The following is a 19,523-nucleotide window of genomic DNA, read 5'->3' as shown; positions in this document are numbered from 1 at the left end:
ATAAATGTTCTTTTTTTGTTATATGTCATACATACCATTCAAATTCTATTGGAAATTATTCGATCAAAATCACCATTCGCTTCGAACCTAAAATTCACTATTCGCACAAGCCTACCAATTATACAACACCCGGATTATACAATGGTTTTGAATGGTGCCCTGAAAGTCGTATAATCGGGCTTCCATTGTACTTGTTTCAATTAGTTTTACTGGTTCTTTCCTGCCGTGTTTCTGTTGTTTTCTCTGCTTAGTGGCTTGTCCAAGTTTAATTGTTTTCATCATTTCAGTAGCACTGATAGTTGGGCAAGTTGGTAAAGAATAAATATTAAGAATGAAACGGCATAACGAAGGGACGATAAACACTGACAATGAAAAATACACGAAGACAGGCACCAAGAAACATTTCCCAAGAAACTTCCGTTGAGTCGGCAGACTGTCTGGTTACTTCTCTTCTTGACGTTCATATTTGACACTGTTGTATTGATTGTGCCACGCCACCAACTGTGTAACCTAGGGCACGGTTTTTCTGCTGCAGGAGTACACCCATGATAAGCGAGTTCCTGGGGGGAGGGGGGGGAGGCGAGAGATGGCTGGGAGGATATTTAGGCACTGTGTCTTGACTATGTTTGCTCTTGGAGGGGAGCTCATGGTGCAACCTCTAAGAACTGTCAGTTGCAATAGTGTGCCAGTGCACAGCGCTTTTAGCTACACCTCCACAATGTGGCCTGCACTATGAGTTGCTAGTTGTACTCAGTATTGGTAATACTGTCCTTTCTGTGTTCCTCTTGTAGGTTACCAAGCGCCCCCTAACAGCAGGCACATTGTTCAAGAATTCCATGGTGGCCCTTGTTCAGAACCTTGCTTCCAAGGTAAGCTTTGCCAAGCATGTGCCTGCAATTCATTGCAAAGCTCTTTTTTTTTTCTAATTTCATAAAATGCCCCATTGCTACAATAACAGGAACTGTAGCTGTAAGAGTAGGTAAAAATAAGGTGGAATTAGAATGAGCTTTAGAAATTTGTTTCCTTTTTTTCTTTTACAGCTCTAAAAATTGATGTCTCAGTGCATCTAGTAAAGGCTGGGCAAATGACTGCTGTTTTTACGTGAGTGTTATCAGCAGTGAAGACGAGAAATTGCAGTGACCAGTGTTGACCTGCCTAGAAAATGTACACATCATATCTGTGTCAATGCGAGCACATAAGACCTACTACAGAAGCTTTTTCCTTCAGCAGAAACATGTTATGATCTTAATGTATGACATCTTGGAGAGTAATGTGCTTTGGAACAGTATCCGCTTATTCGTGTATCTGGCTCAGTGGGCAATATTGTTTTTAGCAGCCTGGTATTTTAAACTTTTAATCCCACGGGCATCATACTATAATTCTAAATGTATAGTTTACTTAATATGCAGAGTGTTCATATTCTTTACGTTGCGTCGCCTCGCCATGGTTCAATTGCAAGTGTAATGAATGGTTTGTTGGCACAAGCAAATGTGTAAAAGCTTTCGATTCGTGACTAGGTGCACGTATTGATTCAATTGCTTTATAACTAGTGCATCTATCTGCATAGGGTTCATAAGCCTTGCTTTGCACGCAACATCTTCCGGAAAAAAATTCCCGCATATCCACAAAGTGAATGATGATGAAGGAGCTTGCTCCGAGGTTAAATCTGGTAAACTGTGAATCCTATGCACATATACTCAATCATCATCATATAAAGATGTGACACGAGAGTTGTTGTGGTGTGATTGTATATACACATTATATACACAATGTTTATTATTTACATGTCAATGTACTTTTTACAGATACTTACATACTGATGCAGAATATACATTTTGTTCAAGAGCTTATTTACGGATCACATGAGCTCGGAGGAACGTTTTCCTTGTAGTATAATGGCTTTGTGACCCGTAAAGTACAAAGCCAGAGGATCTTGAATTATGGGATGTAGTGGAAAGTTCGAGAAGGGTCCTGATAGCGAGCACGCGCTGCAGCCGCATTGCGAGCCCTCCACGTCGCCACATTGGCTTCTGCGGTGTTCATAGTGAGTAGCAATATTGACGCGCACAGAGTGATGTCCGGTGAAAGAGAAAGGAAGCGTGCAGAGAGCGAGCGCTATATATAGGCGCGGCCACCTAGCGGTCTCCTACCAAACTAGAGCACGCTCCGAGAGTGCAGCAAGCGTTGCCTGAGCGGCGGCGCGCCATCTAGTGAGCACTCTTGAAATGAAGAACACAGCTGCGTCTCTAGTGGGAGCAATGAGCACTAGTGTACACACCAGCACAACGACGAGAGACAACCCCCCAGCAAAAGGAGCAAGCTCCTAAAAAATAGTCTGCCATTGTGCGTTTCATATATTATACAAACACCATCCTCGCCAATCTTATTCAAGAGAACAGATTTTTGGGGTAGTTTATTTTGTCAATGAAGTCTTCCGTAGTGCTTAAAAGACACGAGACTAAGAAAGAACTACACATCCTTCCCTCTTCCTTTGCCCTATTGTTTTAGGCACTATGGCTTTATTGACTCATATTCAAATATGCATAGCACTTGGACATTCAATAGGCTAGCTGACACTCATTCTTAGCTCCTGTTGCTTCCTCTTGCATTTTGACAGGAGCCTTTCTACGTCCGGTGCATCAAACCCAACGAGCACAAGTCACCGATCCTGTTTGATGAGGAGCGAGTACGGCACCAGGTCAACTACTTGGGACTGCTTGAAAACGTCCGTGTGCGACGAGCTGGATTTGCCTACAGGCAGGACTACACTCGCTTCCTGCGGAGGTGTGTTGCGCTTTTGTCTCGTAGAGATACTGCTGCAGCATACCATTTGACACATCAGAAATGTATGAAGGAAGCAGTGACATTCATTTACTAGTGACTAGGCTTGTGTGAATTCTAAATTGCTTTGATTAAAATATCAGTTATCAGCATTTTCGAAGTATTCAGAACGAATGAACAGGAGTACTATATTAGTTCGCATGTAAACCCTTGTAAAGATGGTTTCACTGAAGTGGAATGGTGCTATATCGTGAATACAACTTACCAGGGAAAATCAGCATTGTCGCAAAGATCAACTTCAAGGCTAAATTAACATTTTACCCTCACATGGATTCAACATATTTTGAGTTTAAAAGCTTGTTATACAAGCTTATGTGCTCTAACTTGATCTATTTTGCATTCAGATTTTGTCTCAATCTATTTTGCATTCAGAATTTGTGAGCAAGACACAAGCATCTTTTATAATGTACGTTTCGTGCAATATTTGTGAAAGATGAGTAGTAAAAGCCAAGAATAAGAGGTTGCATTGCAATAGCGAGTGCTTGAGCACGCAACATTCTGAAATTTTTACAAGCTTTCTTGCTGAACTTGTTGGGGCTTTTTTTAAAGGATATTTTCACATTTGGTATTCAAGGATCTATAATGGTTTACCAATGCAATACCATACAGAAGTGTTAGTCTGTTCAGGTAAACTTTTTAACCCATGGATAGGGCACTTACAGTGCTTTGGAAGAAAGTGTTATCTCAATCGGGGCTGATTCTTGGAATCTCTTGTGTTTTGTGCAGGTACAAAATGATAACTGAATACACGTGGCCCAATTACCGGGGCGGCTCGGATCGGGATGGCTGCGAAGTCATCATCGACAAGATGGGCTTTTCAGACGACGTCAAGTACGGCCGCACCAAGATCTTCATCCGGTCTCCCCAGACGCTGTCACGTTTGGAGGCCGAGCGCCTCGCCATCATTCCCCGCATTGTTGTGTTCCTCCAGAAGGTTAGAGCGCAATTAATATAATGATTGGAACTTATCACTGTAAAAAAAATTTACATATGTTAACACAAAAAGGTGGGAGACAAATTTGGTGCATAAATTTATACTGGTTGTAGTGTGAGAGACAAATATAAGAAAAAAACTTTTCTTGAAACACAATACAATGTTTTCTATCTTATGTGTTCCAATGGCGATTCAGCATTGGAATTTATCATTTCTTTAACAGAGGCATAGGTCACAGCTTACTAGTTTAAAATTTAGAGCATACTATTTCATTTATACTGTATGTTGCAAGATTGCATTAAAAAACCAATATTAGTCTTACATGCCATAGTCTTCTTTCGCTGTCACTCTTGCATCACGATGATACTGGATTGTTACTGTCATGACGGGGCACGGAAATATAGCATGGCCATTGCTAATGGTGTGCACACACTATGTGAAAACTGCCAACAGGTGCAAGAAAGAAAAGTAACGTGACTGCAAACACTGATTCTATTTCATCTATTCTTTTCAGATGTGGCGTGGTGCTATTGCGCGAATGCGCTACCGCAGGACTCGAGCTGCCATTACAATCCTCGCCCACTATCGCAAGTACGCTGCGCGGAAGTACATCACCGACCTAAAGAAAGCCTTCAGGTAAATGAACTCTCAAATCATGGTTGCGGTGCGCACCTTTGACTATGCTTCATTTTTACAGCGAAAGCTGTATATGGATAGGAGAAACGAAAAACCATCCGGCAGCGGCATCACGAGCGGTCTTCATTGGCTGTGTTACTAGTTTCGTCATTTGCAGCGTCGTACCCAAGCCCGCGCACTATTGGCTGCATTGTGTTGTGAGTGACATTGTCCATCTCGTCACAACCGTGGCACCGAGCACGCGCGTCGCTTTCTCCCGAAACCTTTCACATGGATATGCTACGGACAACTTTAGAAGAGCACTGACAGTAGAAACGAAAGAGAGCTCGCACTCTCCAGTCCAATCATGCAATCCGGGACCCGCCGCGGTGGTCTAGTGGCTACGGTACTCGGCTGCTGACCCGCAAGTCGCGGGATCGAATCCCGGCTGCGGCGGCTGCATTTCCTGATGGAGGCGGAAATGTTGTAGGCCCGTGTGCTCAAATTTGGGTGCACATTAAAGAGCCCTAGGTGGTCGAAATTTCCGGAGCCCTTCACTACGGCATCTCTCATATTCATATGGTGATTTTGGGACGTGAAACCCCACATATCAATCAATCGTGCAATCCGGGCACAAAAACGGGTCCAGGAGGCTGAGTGCCAGCAGCAGCTGCATGCCGATAATCCAGCAGCCTTCCAAGCCATGCTAAATTGCGAATGAGAATGCAAGCGGCAGTGGCGGAGGGATCGGTGAACCACGGTGCCGAGTTTGCGTGCGATGTCAAGCACTTGCGACAACGCGGCATTGCGGTGTCAATGTGATGATTGCGGGAGCGCGTTTGCTGAGGCGAACACCCACTTTTGGTGGAAATTTCTCCAGCGGCACATTCGTTTCAGCTGCGATGTCTATGACCGCCTGTTGTTCAAAAACAACCACTGTGAATAACGCATTGCAAAATGCATTTAACCGCTCATTACAATCCATCATCACCATTGATCATGCGAGGCACAACATGCGGCATGATCAATGCATAACCACTGCGGTGAACGCAAGTCAAACCATGTGTCTAACCTCATTAAGAAGCATGAGCATGTAATTGACAATTGTAATAGGTTTCAGTGCCATGTTGGGTTGAGCCCATGGTTAAAAACCGGGGGTGTACGTTTCAGATTTTGCTGGTTAACCATTTGTACAGAGTGCTTGGACGCCGATTTTTCTTCAAGCATTAAATGTGCATTTTTATGCATTAAATGTGCAACCAGAAATTATCGATAAGGGTCAGTGGGGGAGAGTTTGAAAGTTCAAATATCTGTGCACATAAAATTTATCATTGTGGTCAAAATTGAAAGTTTTCTTGTGGCTCGAGAATGTCTGCAATTCACTCTTACTTCCCTTTTAAATTCATATCTACAGAGTGGTTTTGATCTCTTCAGTTCGTCAAACGGTGCTTTGTATGCTATGTACATTTTTCGCACTGTAAGTAAAGCATAGACAGATTCCATTATCACGAATAATCCACTTTTTCCTCAAACCTTGGTCGAAACACTTGACTTGTGCGCGAATGGTTAACAAAATAGGAAGGCTGTGCTTTTGAAGGGGAATGTTCTTTGTGAGGCAAGTTTGAGTGAGGGAAGGAACATGCTTTTGCGAGACTCTGGTGGTATCTTTTTCTTTTTTTCCTTATGAGTCTTGTCTCGCCGGGGTTTCTCCTTCACCCCTGTCTATGTATATTTTACCCCAGGAACGTTCACCAGACCAAGGACTATGGCAAGAATGTGGCTTGGCCTCCGCCGCCATGCTGTGTTCGGGAAGCCGTCCCTGGACTCAAGTCTATCTTCTCACGGTGGGTGCACCGGCTACCCTGACAATGCTTACGTTTGAAATACACCCATTGGTCAGCACAACTTGCATTGTCTAGGCGTGAGCAGTCAAAAACTCGCAGGGCCCCTTGCGCATTCGTCTGAGACGACTCCAAGGCCAAAGCTGTCTTGCTTTTCTTCCGAGTCAATGTATGCACACAACGTGGTTTTGCGCTGCCTCCATGACAAGCCCATTTTCGACCAAGCGATGATGTCATTTTATGACTGCATCATGTGATGTTGTAATGATGTCATCACGTGATTATGTTTTGCATCACTTGTGTTTACACAGTTGCCAATTGATACTTTATCCAGGCACTTCATTGGGTTTATGCTGTTGTTGTAAATATATTGATGTAGAAATCATTTAGGGAAGATTAATTTTGTCCGATTTGTTTAATATGAAACTTGCAAGTCAGTTTGACTTTGCTTCAGCTTTGTAGCAAGAAAAGTGTGATTTTATAATGGCTCTTCTCATCTTTTATCTCAATGAGTGGAATCATCTTTATGAACCCTTGGCTCTTAGATACCCTTATGCTTCAAGTTTAGAGGAAATACCTTTCTAAATTATAAAAGAACCTGTAGTGGTGGTGTAAAACTTGCAAGCAATACAAACAAGTGTCCATGCATTCTAAAGAAGCATGCAGCATGTATATAGTAGTAGGTGATGTATACAAAGTATTATAGGTGGTGCGTGTATACAGTAGTAGGAGGTGTGTCATATTTTAAATTGTGAAACATAATAGCAATGTATTCATTCTGACACCTCCATTCATGATGACTTACTAGGCAGTCTTGGTTCACAAAAATTTAGAATTGCCACATTGTTGTAATCACGGATCGTGTCGAGGCTTTGCTGTCACGTATTCACTTTATGCATGCGGAGTATGCTTTGTGATGAGAAGCATGCAAAGCCTGTGTCTAAATCTTGCTAGTGTGCCCTGCAGTGTGCCTCCTTTCAAGTTCAAGGGTTTCCGTGTCCACAAATGTTACGGTGCACTGAAGGAAACATCGCATGTGACCTTCTGTGCACTAAATACTGTTCTTGTCATCTCTGGTGTGCCGTCCTCTACAGCTGTAGTCTTCCCAGGGTGCTCGTATACGTTTATATATCACAGGAGGGTCGAGCACCACTGAACTAATATAGTGCAATGTGTCGATGTTCCATGCTCATCCCTGCAGCTGGCGTGGCAGCATAATCCTGCGCAAGGTTCCGCGGGAGCAGTGGCCGCAACTGCATCTCAAGGTCACGGCTGCAGACGTTCTGGCCGGCAGACGCCGCGACTGGGGACAGTCACGCAAGTGGCATGGCAACTACCTCTCTCTGGTGAGAGACGAGTTCCTGTGCTTAATTTTTGTGGTGCAGCTGTAATCTCTAATTGTTCCTCTCTCATTGCTAAACCCTGTATTTACACATGTGGTTACTGTTGGTGGTACGAGAATGAATTCAAGGAAAGATGAAAATGTTAGTGTCATCTTTTTTTATTTTGTCTGTGTTTCTGATCCCATAGTAACCGCGAACACATCACCTTGTGTGTTCATTATGCACTAGGTGTAGGTGGCAATGCTGTCTTAATAGGTTGTCTCTATTTTTATGGTCTCTGTGCCATCTGTAGCGGTGTTCTGGCACACTTGTGTTATTTTGACCATTGTAAATGCTGCCAACCTTCCAAGTTCAATGTGTTGAAAAGATTGGGAATGCGTCTGTTCAGCTCAATTAGGCTAGCTATTACCTTGCAAATTTCGTTTCAACAACTTTGTACAAGCTGTGGAGGGGCAATGGCATGCTGGGTGTAACATGCAAATAAGAAAAGTCAAGTTCACATTGAGGGATTTACAGTGGTCAAACAAGTGTCAATGTAGGCAGTGTTTTGACTTGTCTTTGTCAGGGCGTGAAAACAAACTTCACTTGTTAAAACATAGTCAACACCCAAAAACCTTTCTTTCAATAACTGTTGGCCATTCAATATTAAATTGTCATTCAGTGGTGTTGACTGGCAAGAAGAATGGACAAGGCAACAGGGACCTTTGTCAGAAAATTACTTATTCAGTAAACTCATGCTCTCTAATAAACACTCCATCATGACAGCTTGGTACCGTAATATATCCAGCCAATTAGGCATGTTTAAATATTCAAGAGCCTTGAATGTTTAAACCAATTTGAATTCACTTCAATACCAAGCAAAAATTTTCAAAATATGAAGTATTTGAAACAAACAAATAGATGAAATTTAGTACATGTGACCTACCTGAAAGGTCATTTCACTGCAATGTGGCACTGATATGCCATTGAAACCACACATTTAGGGGAAATGCGTACTGCCACTAAGCCGCACTTAAAGTGTACATATTACCTGCACCTTGATTCATTTCTTTAATTCTTTTGAGTTCAGAAAGCTTGTTATAAGGGCTTATATTGGGTCAGTATGGCAAGCTTGGAAAGTTAATGTAATTTACCACTCATAATTTACCCTTGTACTGTTCAAATAATACTATTCAAATTTGCTTCAACTTTACATTGACCAAAAAATGTGACATTCGCACAAGTGTACTTTGAATTCTCAAAACATTCTGCAGTTGGGTCATGATAAGTCGAGTATTCTTCTTTTTCTTTTTGCGTATAATATACTGCTCGAACTATTTGATTATAAATCGCCATTTGCTTTTAATTGACTTTCATCCTCAAATTTACTATTCACCCATCTCTACTAATATCTTACATGTCGCCTGGAGAAATGCAGTGCATGAAGGTTTGTGTAATTCAATTCATGTGCACATTCAAGACTCTCAAGTAAAAAATTATTTAGCACTCCTTCTAGTTATTCTCATAGCAGTGGTGTTACTTTAGGGTAGAATACACCCAATGAATGAATGAATCATTAAATAAATAAATAAATCAACCAACTTAATTGCATATAATAAACGGATATGTGCTCTGGCATGTAGGTAAGCTTGGAAACATACAGGTGCACAAACGAAAAGGCGCAATTACAAAAGAGAGTAGAGTGACAAGCCCAAGCCAAGTTTGCCCGTTCAGTTCGTTTTTCTTGCCACGGTGGATCACATGCTGCATGTTATATTCCAATTTTAGCGCAGAATGGGCAAGATATATTCATGAATCTCTACCTCATGCAGACAGCTGAAAACGATGCGTGCCTGCCATACATCACGTCTGTCACTGGCCTGAAGAGCAAGGACACCTTCCGCAAGGTCGTCTTCTCCAGCTTTGTGAAGAAGGCAAGTGAGCACTCTTGAGCCAATACTACTTTACGGGGGATCTACTGCAGTCGTTAACATTTGATAACAACCAAATGGATAGAGGGGGAGGGCTAGTTTGGTTGCCATCGCTGTTTATTCTAAAAAACCAGATGCATTTAGTCTGAAATATTTTAAAGTGCAGAACAAGTTAAGAAGTGCAGATTCTGCACTAATTGAACCCGCAAGATCACTAGCACGGAAGCCAAATACTATAGGAGGTATTCACAGAGGCCGGCCCACCAGGTGGCAACAGCGAGTGGCTGCTTCCGGCCGCCATTGCTGTGGTCCCTCAGCTGGTTCAGCGGTACCAACGAGCGGTATGGGGTATGACAGTCGGGTGTTCAGCAGCCCCTGTATCATGTTTGGAAATGCGTTTTTTTTTTTTTATTTAAACTTAGCTTTTTCAGGCACTATGGTCAACTGCACTGTGTATCGATGCAGTTCCCACCCTAAAAAGGCTTTTTGTAACCTAGGAGCACGCTCGAAAAAACCACGCAGGCAACACTTGCACATAAACATCAAAGTTGTGCCTCAATAGCCAGAGAGAAGCTGTTTACCAGTGAGCAATATCAACCCACTAGTACACGCAAGCACCAGCAATTCTAAAACGAATGTGCTGTCAGATTAAATGTGCCTCGAAAGTTAGATGCTATGATAGGAGAGTACTCATTGGGCAACCAAACAATCAACGCATTTTTTACGCAGCTGTCGATGGCTAAAGTGACGTAAAAAGTCGTTCATATAATGAGAATATTTAATCACTACAGTGCCCGATCGCTGTGGCACATAACGCCAATAAGTGAGGAAATGCGATGAGACTGAACGTTACTGCTCCTCAAAGTCGGCACATCAGCTCTGCTACGTATGCCGTGACACAGTCATGAAATTGTTCAAGTAAATCACTGCTCGAGTTCACGTCGCTGTTCTAATACACAACACATGACGGTTTGCAAAGAAATAAATAAGCTTGACCTATCAACAATGACCACTCGGTTGTCGGCGAGCACTTTGAGGTGCTGTTCCTGCAACCAACCCCCGGTAGGAAAATTGTAATCTTACAAAGCCTTGTAAGACATCAGCTGATCCCAACTTATGAAACTTGTGACATGGACAAGGTAATCCTTGATGTTTGTGAAATCTACACGTGGCAAAAGATTCACTTACCAGTTCATCTCTGCTTCGTTCAAGTCACGGGGCTAACACTGCCGCACAGGCGCACCTTTTCCTCGTTGCCTGACTTTTCAGGATCTGTCAGCCCACGCGCAGAAGTGCTTATCCACATGCTCATAGAAGCAAGTCTTCTGAACACCTTACTGCGTCATTTACTTGAGAAAAATGTCAAAACAACACGCAAAGCCAGGCTTTTCTGTTGTAGTCCTATGATGGCATCTGCTCCCAATACCACCCATACGGCAACTGCCGCGCCGACCACTAGCGCTCCTTGCGAATGGCGTCATGTGAATACCTCCAATAAACATTACGTTCTAGACACAGGTGTTTATGCAGTCATTAAAATGCTTTTAAGAATTTTCTGTGCACAAGGTAGCACATTGAGAAGGGGCTCTCATTTCACCACTGTTGTAATGGCTCTATCAGCTTGGCGCTGTGTGTGCTTTTTGTGCAGCAGTGATTTGTGCAACGCTTCACTATTTCATAGCACAGTTTATCGCTAGCGTATTATCAGGATTTAGCGTTGCGCTCAGGCATTCCAAGGTACTACTTACACAGTGAGAAACCCTCAGTTTTTCTGTCATATTGTGGGTGAACGTGTTGTATTACATGCTGCCTGAGAACTTTGAAAGAAACTGAGCAAGAGCATGAAAAGAAAAAACAGGGTATTCAATGTGTCAGCATAGTAAAAATCCTGCACTTTATGCCTCCATTCAGGTAAACAGGCACAACCAGTCATCTGACCGCGCACTTGTGGTCACCGACAGCTGCATCTTCAAGATGGACAACAAGAAGTTCAAGGCTCTCCGATCACCAGTTCCTATCAGTGATGTGAGGCTGCCCTCTTCTCTCCATATATATATATATATATATATATATATATATATATATATATATATATATATATATATATATATATATATATATATAATGAGATCTAACAGACAATAATGCCAAGAATTGTATAGGGAAAGTTATTAGAACCAACGTAAAGTAATTGAAAAGAAAGAAAAGTAGGTGAAAAAATAACTTACCGTGAGCAGGAATCGAATCTACGACGTCCAAATGACGCGTTCGATGCTCTACCACTGAGCTATCACAGCGACTATTCCCCCAGCCACTTTATTGGGTTTATATGAGAATTTAAACGTGGAAATGTCAGTCAGTGCCACCTGTAGCCATGGGGGGAGTGTGGTACACTCTTTTTATGAGCCTGTATGGCATCACGTAGCACGTGAACTTTATTACGAGATGGCAGCTGACCAATAGTCCCTCGTATACAACCTAATGGCAACAAGTCTGCCAGTGCGAGACCCTCGTTAACGAGGGTCTATATTTTTTGCAGCTTTGTTTTGTGCTGGCCAGATGCATATCTTAATTACCATTTCATGTGAATCACTTCGAACTTGCTGCACATTTCGTTTTGCAGTCACGTTTACACGAAACTGTCGAGGAGATCACGCGTTATTGCATGTGAGCGGTGAAACTTCATGCAGAGAGTCTTTCAAGACAAAAGGGTTTGTCTCAAAAGACATTAATTCGTCCGTGGGTCAGAGGTATTCTATATTCCATTAAAGCTAGGTAGTTGTCTTAGAGTTGCTATCGGTCAAGTTATTGAATTTTTTCGTGCAAAAATGAGAATACTAAACGATTGGACGGAGTTGCGAACGATTTCCGTTCTCTTCCGTACAGCTCACAGGCATCAGCATCACTCCTGGCCCGGACCAGTTGGCCATTTTGCACCTGAGGGGCAACAACGACCTGGTTGTTTGCCTGGTCACGTCCAATGCAGCAGACAGCAACAGAGTTGGAGAACTTGTTGGTGCTGTCGTGCGTCAGTGGCAAAGGTGAGCTAGAGTTGTTTCACGTTTAGTGCGAGCAGTTCTTCTGTAAGCATGTATCTAGTTATTACTGCAAATGCCTGGAAATGGCAAGTGTTGCTCATTCCCAACAGAACTCCCAAGTTCTCAAAGTAGAACAGTACAAAAACAACACTCGAATATGTATCCTCGAAGTTTTCTCAAAACTTCTGTACAAGTCATGTGTGAGCTCTACAGAATTTTGTTGACACGGTCTGATGGTACTCGCCATGTACACCACTGAAAATGACTTGAGACATCTATTTGCATATCCAAAAGTACCTGTTTTTCATGTGTTAAATACATGTATGAATGATTCAATAATTTTTCAGCTGAATACAGTAGGGAAGGTGCCCTTGCAAAGCCACAGGAACAATGGCTTTTTCTTTGTGTCCCAAATTCCGTACTTTTCTATTTTGTGAAGGATTTGGAAACAAATGAAAACTTTTATATTTAAATAAATACTTAAACAGAGGTTTCATGGCTTGTAATTAGGCTGCTGTGGAGCCGTACTTTTCTGTTTTGTGAGGAATTCTGAAGCTAACAAATTAAGACTTGTATATTTAAATAAATATTTAAACTAAAGTTTCATGGTTTGCAATTACAGGCTGTCATGGAGATGATTTACACTATTTGATGTAATCTCTAATAAGTCAACATAAAATGAAGAAGCTTTAAAAACTGCTCTTGAGCTGTGTCAGACAGTCAATGCTAGGAGAGACACTACCAAAAAGGTGCAAACACAAGCGGTCATCTTCACTTCTTGTATTCTTTTTTCAGTATCTCCATATTCGCACTGTACTACAATTAAGAACGTTTATTTGCTATGCCCTAAAAGTCCGCCTTAAAACCCTTCTTTGCGACATATGAGGTTCCTCTAAGGCTGCACTGCATTTGTGTTTCGCAGGTCTCAAAAAAGGGACCTACGTGTCATGGTGGGCACACAGCTGCAATGCATGCTGGGCAACAAGGCCCGCACTGTGTCTGTGGAGAGCACATCCAGCGTCTCGCAGCCAACATTCAAGAAGGCGCCCAACAATGCACTGGTCCTACTATGGCCCAAGGACAGGGCGTCTGCTTAGTAAGCGAGGCCCACGCAATAGAACTGCTTCCTGGAGACGAGACCTATTGCTTCTTCAGCCACGGACATGCCGGCCAGCCCAGTAGACAAAGTGTTCTGAACAATTTTACAAGCAGAATTCTTGCACGCCTTGACTATCATCACCAGCGTGTTACGGTACTCAAACTCCAGGCTAAACTGCAGAGGAGGCGGTTCAGTGGCCCTTTCTATGGCATTGCAGCATCTGCTGAGTGTTGAACAGTTCGGTTATAATCAGTGTTGCACCAGGCAATTAGAGGGTGAGAATTTCGAAAGCCCATTAAAAACGTGATCGGATAACTGCTTACATAAGTGGTGCTCAACCAAGCCACCAATAATGATCGAGGATGAAAGTTTATGCAAGTTTATGCACTTGCTTCACAAGAGTCATCACAGATTTGCTTATTATTTGTGTAGGTTTATTTGATTTACGAGATAACTCCTAGATTTAAGTAAAAAAACATATAAAAAAAGGTAATATCTGTGACGAGCACTTAATCTTTAAACACCCCAACAGCCTTAGTTAATCAGACTCTATGCTGGTGCTGAGAAGGCTAATACAGAATGACAAGAGAATGTAGAATGTTCTGGCTTTCAAGTATGTGCGTTTTCAAATGGAAAGACCAGACTTTTATCGTTGGTTCATATATAAATTGTTGCTCTCTATTACTTTTGTCTTGTCGCAACTCCAATTGTAAGCAATGCTTAGCACACTGAAGACAATCAGTGAGGAAGTTTTTTTTTATACTACTATACAGCCCTTTTAATGCTACAATTGCCTTATTAATTATGCTGTCGTGTAACCTTAGGTTGCTTTTCTTTCACTTTTTTTTCCCCAAGATGAACAAGTGCAGTGCACATTTACCAACCAGCATGTCCTGTAGGTGCTCAATCAAGTTCGGGATGATCTCTTTGTTTTATTATTATTGTTGTTATTATTTTTGAGCTTTTGCTGGTTATGAAACCATCATCGTAATGAAAATCTATGCCGAGTATTGTTGCCACTCCGCAATTTTCATTGCTGCTTTCTTTTCTTGTTCTTTAATTAGAACAGGCTCACTTAACGCATAGTTGTCAAATGAATGCATTGTGATTGTTCACTACTGCTGGGCATCGTGAACTTCGGCTATGTGAGTACGTGTCTACACCTGTGCACTCCGGCAACAATCTTTGTGATTGCCAGCTAAAGCCACGTTAACAATTTTGTGGTGTAATCGGCGAAAAATGTATCCTCTTTTGGATACTTGGACTAACTGTCCAGAATTTTACAGCTGTCATAGAGATGCAACCCCACATGTTCTAGAGCCCACAGAAAGCAAATTTTATACGGTAGAACAAATGAATTTTCAAGTGCAAGGACAGGCTCAATTAAGCAAGAGCACTCTCTAGCTACAGTTTTGTGGTTCTGTTTACAGGCCTTCATGTCTTCTTTCAAAATGCGCGAACCATCGTTCGTTCAGCAATTCATGCCATTTTTCTCTTAGGAGAAGCACTGAATGGGGTGTACACAGCAGAGTAGCAGGTAATGATTTCTGAATATCTGGGAACAGCCTGTCTATATGTTTGTGCCTTCATTTCTGCCATCTGCATTAGCACAATTCACCTTGCTATTTTCGTTCCGCTATACAGAAGCGAGTCATATAACCCGACTACGAACAGAGCAATGATGCAGCACCCTTTGTTGACAAAACACTGTGTGTTTAAATCCGATCTGTTGCATCTTCAAAAGCTGTCACGAAATGGTAAATGCCAATCTCCAGTGAAATTTGTAGCTTGATTCAAGTTTCTGGACTCTAGAGTACCATGACAAGCGTGCGCTTGCTTCATACCTGAACTATGCTTATTTTGGACAATCAATGCTGAAAAAAGGCCATGTTCTTGTTCAATGCAAAAATTTAAATACGGTGACATTGAGGGGCATAGACCTGTCATGAAGAAGCGCACAGTGTATTTCACGATTACGCACTTTGAGCCACCGTACCCCTGTGTTTGACTGTTTCATGCCCTTACTTTTGGTGCGACATGAATATCTCGTCATTCCGAAGATACTGTTGTCAGTGCACAACGCTTGTACATACTATCATTGTTTAGCATGCTACATGGTGCATTTTGTTTCTTTGTTGTTTGCTTATTTGTCTTTATACAAGACAGTACCAGTGAGTGCCTTTATAAAGCACACTGGTGCGATGTGCCTTAGTCAACAATGCGAGCTTGTGGCTTTTTACTGTAAGCTTGCCAGCAGCGTAACTAAAGCGGGCGGTTACACAGACGTGAAGAGCAATATTTATCACTCTTTGATGACAAATACTATGTTCTATAATGTTTTTGTTGTGGTTTGCACTGTGTGTCATATCTGCTGTTAAACAAAATATTTTGACGCATAGCTGTACAAAAGGTTTTGACCGCAGTGAAGACATTGACAAGTGATGGTTGTAGGTGTAGTTTGAAAAATGTTGAGGAACACTTCAAGCATTGTTTGTTGTTGAATGAATATGCATGGAAAGAAGCTTGTTTGTGGGCACAGAACAAACTGAGCTAAACGTGAAACGAATGAAAGCTTTGGTAGTCAGTCCCCCTCTTTTTTTTAATGAGATGACAAATGTAAATACGGTTGCTTTGTAGTGACGTTTAAACTTTCCCAGTCAGTATAAGTTTATGTGCGACAATATACAAACAAAAAAAATCGTTAACAAGTTCAATGTTCATTAAAACTTCAAAATTATCGTAGTATCCATACCTTCCAAAGAAATATTTTTATTATAAAATTTGGTATTAGTTATAAGCACATTATAGAATTTTGGTATTTTACTTTATTGTGTATCTCATTGGATAGGTCCATGTTCATTATAAGTCAAGCTACTACAAGTGCTGTATAACACTTTCTAACCCTGATTGTCTGTTGAGTAGAGCAGTCTGTTCCTGTATGTCTGAGCGGCAATTTTTGCCGTCTTTGCACATAATTAAAAGCACTGTAAATCTGAGTCGTGTGTACTTGCTTGAAAGAGTTGGATTATTGTGTTTTATGAAAGTATTTTCAAATGTCCAGTGTAATGCCTTCAACATGGATTCTATGCCGTGCACATTCGGTGGTATGTATGTGCGATACTGATGCAAGGACAAGTTGAGAATGGCTGCAGGAAAGCTGCAGTACGCTGATGCATGGTTGATGTGTGAAGAGTCTGTTTGCTAGGAATGCACCTTCCCTTTTCTAATAGTGTTTTTTTCTAGCTCTGTGGTGCCCTCGCGCTGCTCGCTAATGTTTTGCGAGAATTTGTTGGTTTTTTGCATTGTTTATTAGCTGCCAATATTTATCGATCATGTTGTAAATAAAAAAGAACTTGCACGATCACCAGGTGGATTGAACTGCCGATATATTTGCATTGACAGGGGACATTTCATTTCCTCGTGGCTCAGGTTCATGTTATTTGGAAAAATAAAAGAGGAAGTATGGCCAGCGAAGTTAATGCAACGGAAAAAGGCGGACAGCCACGATTTGTGTTTTGACAACCAGCACAAGACTGAAGATGTAGATAAGGAACACAAGCACAACCACTGAGCTGTACATGTATGTATTGCAGTGAAACCAGTGCATGAAGTTGACGGCACACCTTAATGAACAAAAGAAATTTTCGAGGGCTTGCTTCTGTGTTTGACACAATCTTTATAAAAACCAGCAGATCGTGAACCCAACTTGAACTAAGGTATAGGGAACGTCAAGTGTGTTGTAATATTACAGATGTGAAGAAAGTGAAGTGGATTAAAAGACAACTTGATTGATTGATTGATATGTGGGGTTTAACGTCCCAAAACCACCTTATGGTTACGAGAGACGCCGTAGTGGAGGGCTCCGGAAATTTCGACCACCTGGGGTTCTTTAAAGTGCACCCAAATCTGAGCACACGGGCCTACAACATTTCCGCCTCCATCGGAAATACAGCCGCCGCAGCCAGGATTTGATCCTGCAACCTGCGGGTCAGCAGTCGAGTACCTTAGCCACTAGACCACCGCGGCGGGCATTAAAAGACAACTTGACGCTGGCATTGCAGGGCCAGCAGCGAGTTGTTCCTTCGTCCAAAAAAAGTTGTCTTTTCGTTGCTCTTTAGTTTATTCACATATATATTATTACAACACACTTGAAACAGAACAACTGACATTTCCTATACTTTTTGTGGCTTCATTGTATATATAAAATATCATCATCAAAGGCCAGAATAAGAAGACAAAAGAAGAATCCTGCCTGGAGCCCACGCGCACTACTTCAATTATTCTAATAAACCGTATTCATTCGAAGCAGTCTCTGGTCTCGATCGGCTGCCACGAACCAGGATACTACCTCCTTGCCGGCAAGAAAGGTCAACCTGCCACGGAGCAGCAGAGAAAAAAAGGCGGAGGAGCAGACGATTGTTAAGAAGATGGGAAGCCAACACGGTCCCGAAGGCGCCACTGCTCCGAACTCCGCCGCCAAAGTCACCAGCCGTTTGGTAGCGTGTGTTACTCAGCTCGCGACTGCTTCTGCGCAGAGTTAATAGACGAGCGGACGAGATGACGAGGAGTTAAGGCAAGGTTCATGTACAGCATAGAAATAGAGGTGTTACATATTCGGCAGTGGGGCCGACAGTTTAGGGACTTGAAGAGCCGAGATGTCTTTTCTCACGCATACGTCGGCTTCTCTCTGACGCATAGATCAACTGCTGGCGACGCACCGCTTGGCTTTTTTTTTTATATTCACCAGGAGGACCTTTTGCATCACCAACGTCTAACCAGAAGCGCCGCTGGCCGTGATGTCAGAATCTTCCAATGGGGACCTGCCACTGGGCTGCATCATGATCATCAAATCCGGTGCCGCTGTGCTTAGTCGCACCCAAGGACGAGTGATGTTGCCACGCATTACGTAAGACTCGCCAGTCTGGAAGGCACCGATTGCTTCATCGGGCTCGTGGGCTGAGGGAGGCGTTGCATAAGACAGACCGACGCCGCCCCGTGGTGATGTCATTAAGTTGATCGTGTCAGGCGGGCTCTATCGCTGGCCTAGACACAGATTGCCTTTGCAAAGGCATTGACGTTCGGTGTGGACTCCCAGGCGAAACAGGATCGACCTGGATCGAGCGACGAGACCACGGTGGACGGTACGAGCATCGGAACGAACGAATCACAAGTAAGGAGTCATTGTTAACCGCCTAAATATGAGCAAGGAAGTGATAACGAAGAAAAGGAAGGCACTGCACTTCCAGATCACGCAACCTTTTAATGCAGCTGAGCAGCAAATTAATGATGGAGCTAACCGGGAGCAGCTGCTTACAACACAGGCGCGGATTAAAGGAATAAGCGACAGTCTCCAGAGTGCGAACGAGCAAATGGAAAAGTTTCTGACAGAAGACAATGCCGAAACTGAATTCGAAAGGGTCATAGAGTACGATATGAAATGACCGATGACCTTGTCTGCAATAGAATTTAAGCTTCGACAGCCTGCACAATCGGATTCAAACGATAGGACAAGGCAGGTGACGCCATAAAGTACAGGACAAGAAGCAACGGAACTAGTTAAGCTACCAAAGCTTGAAATGATAAAGTTCGAGGGAGAAGCTTTGAAATGGAACCGCTTTTGGGCTCGGTACGAATCGGCAGTTCACCTGAGACCAAACATGAGCAAGGGACAGATTTTCAACTAGTTGTTAGCATCGCTAACCGAAAAAGCGGCGGCTGCTATTGAAGGACTTCAGCACTCTGCGAAGAAAAATTATGGCAACGCAATCAAAATACTGCGAAAAACGTTCGGAAATTGCAAACATGCAATTGAGGTGCACATAAATGAGCTCTTAAATTTGCAGAAAGTGAGGTCTGCTCAAGCGATGACTTAAATAGGCTAGTACAGAGAGTGCAAGTTAAT

The 19,523-nt window shown here is 42.5% G+C and overlaps 1 protein-coding gene across 1 annotated transcript in view; it reads left to right on the top strand.

Moving 5' to 3' along the window:
• The window catches only part of LOC119178484 (Unconventional myosin ID), an 83,610-nt gene extending 66,625 nt beyond the window's left edge, over positions 1-16,985 (top strand). The window contains exons 13-22 of the mRNA XM_037429694.2: positions 792-869; positions 2,618-2,784; positions 3,568-3,775; positions 4,290-4,411; positions 6,133-6,234; positions 7,433-7,577; positions 9,386-9,487; positions 11,396-11,509; positions 12,371-12,525; positions 13,445-16,985. Coding sequence (XP_037285591.2) covers positions 792-869; positions 2,618-2,784; positions 3,568-3,775; positions 4,290-4,411; positions 6,133-6,234; positions 7,433-7,577; positions 9,386-9,487; positions 11,396-11,509; positions 12,371-12,525; positions 13,445-13,619 — 1,368 coding nt within the window. The 3' untranslated portion in view covers positions 13,620-16,985. The remainder of the gene's footprint in view (positions 1-791; positions 870-2,617; positions 2,785-3,567; positions 3,776-4,289; positions 4,412-6,132; positions 6,235-7,432; positions 7,578-9,385; positions 9,488-11,395; positions 11,510-12,370; positions 12,526-13,444) is intronic.
• Positions 16,986-19,523: the final 2,538 nt, after the last annotated feature.

The sequence above is a fragment of the Rhipicephalus microplus genome, chromosome 1 (assembly GCF_043290135.1).
Source record: "Rhipicephalus microplus isolate Deutch F79 chromosome 1, USDA_Rmic, whole genome shotgun sequence".
In the NCBI taxonomy this organism is placed as follows: domain Eukaryota; kingdom Metazoa; phylum Arthropoda; class Arachnida; order Ixodida; family Ixodidae; genus Rhipicephalus; species Rhipicephalus microplus.
Note: the sequence above shows the minus strand (reverse complement) of the source record. Positions and strands in the feature narration are given on the sequence as shown.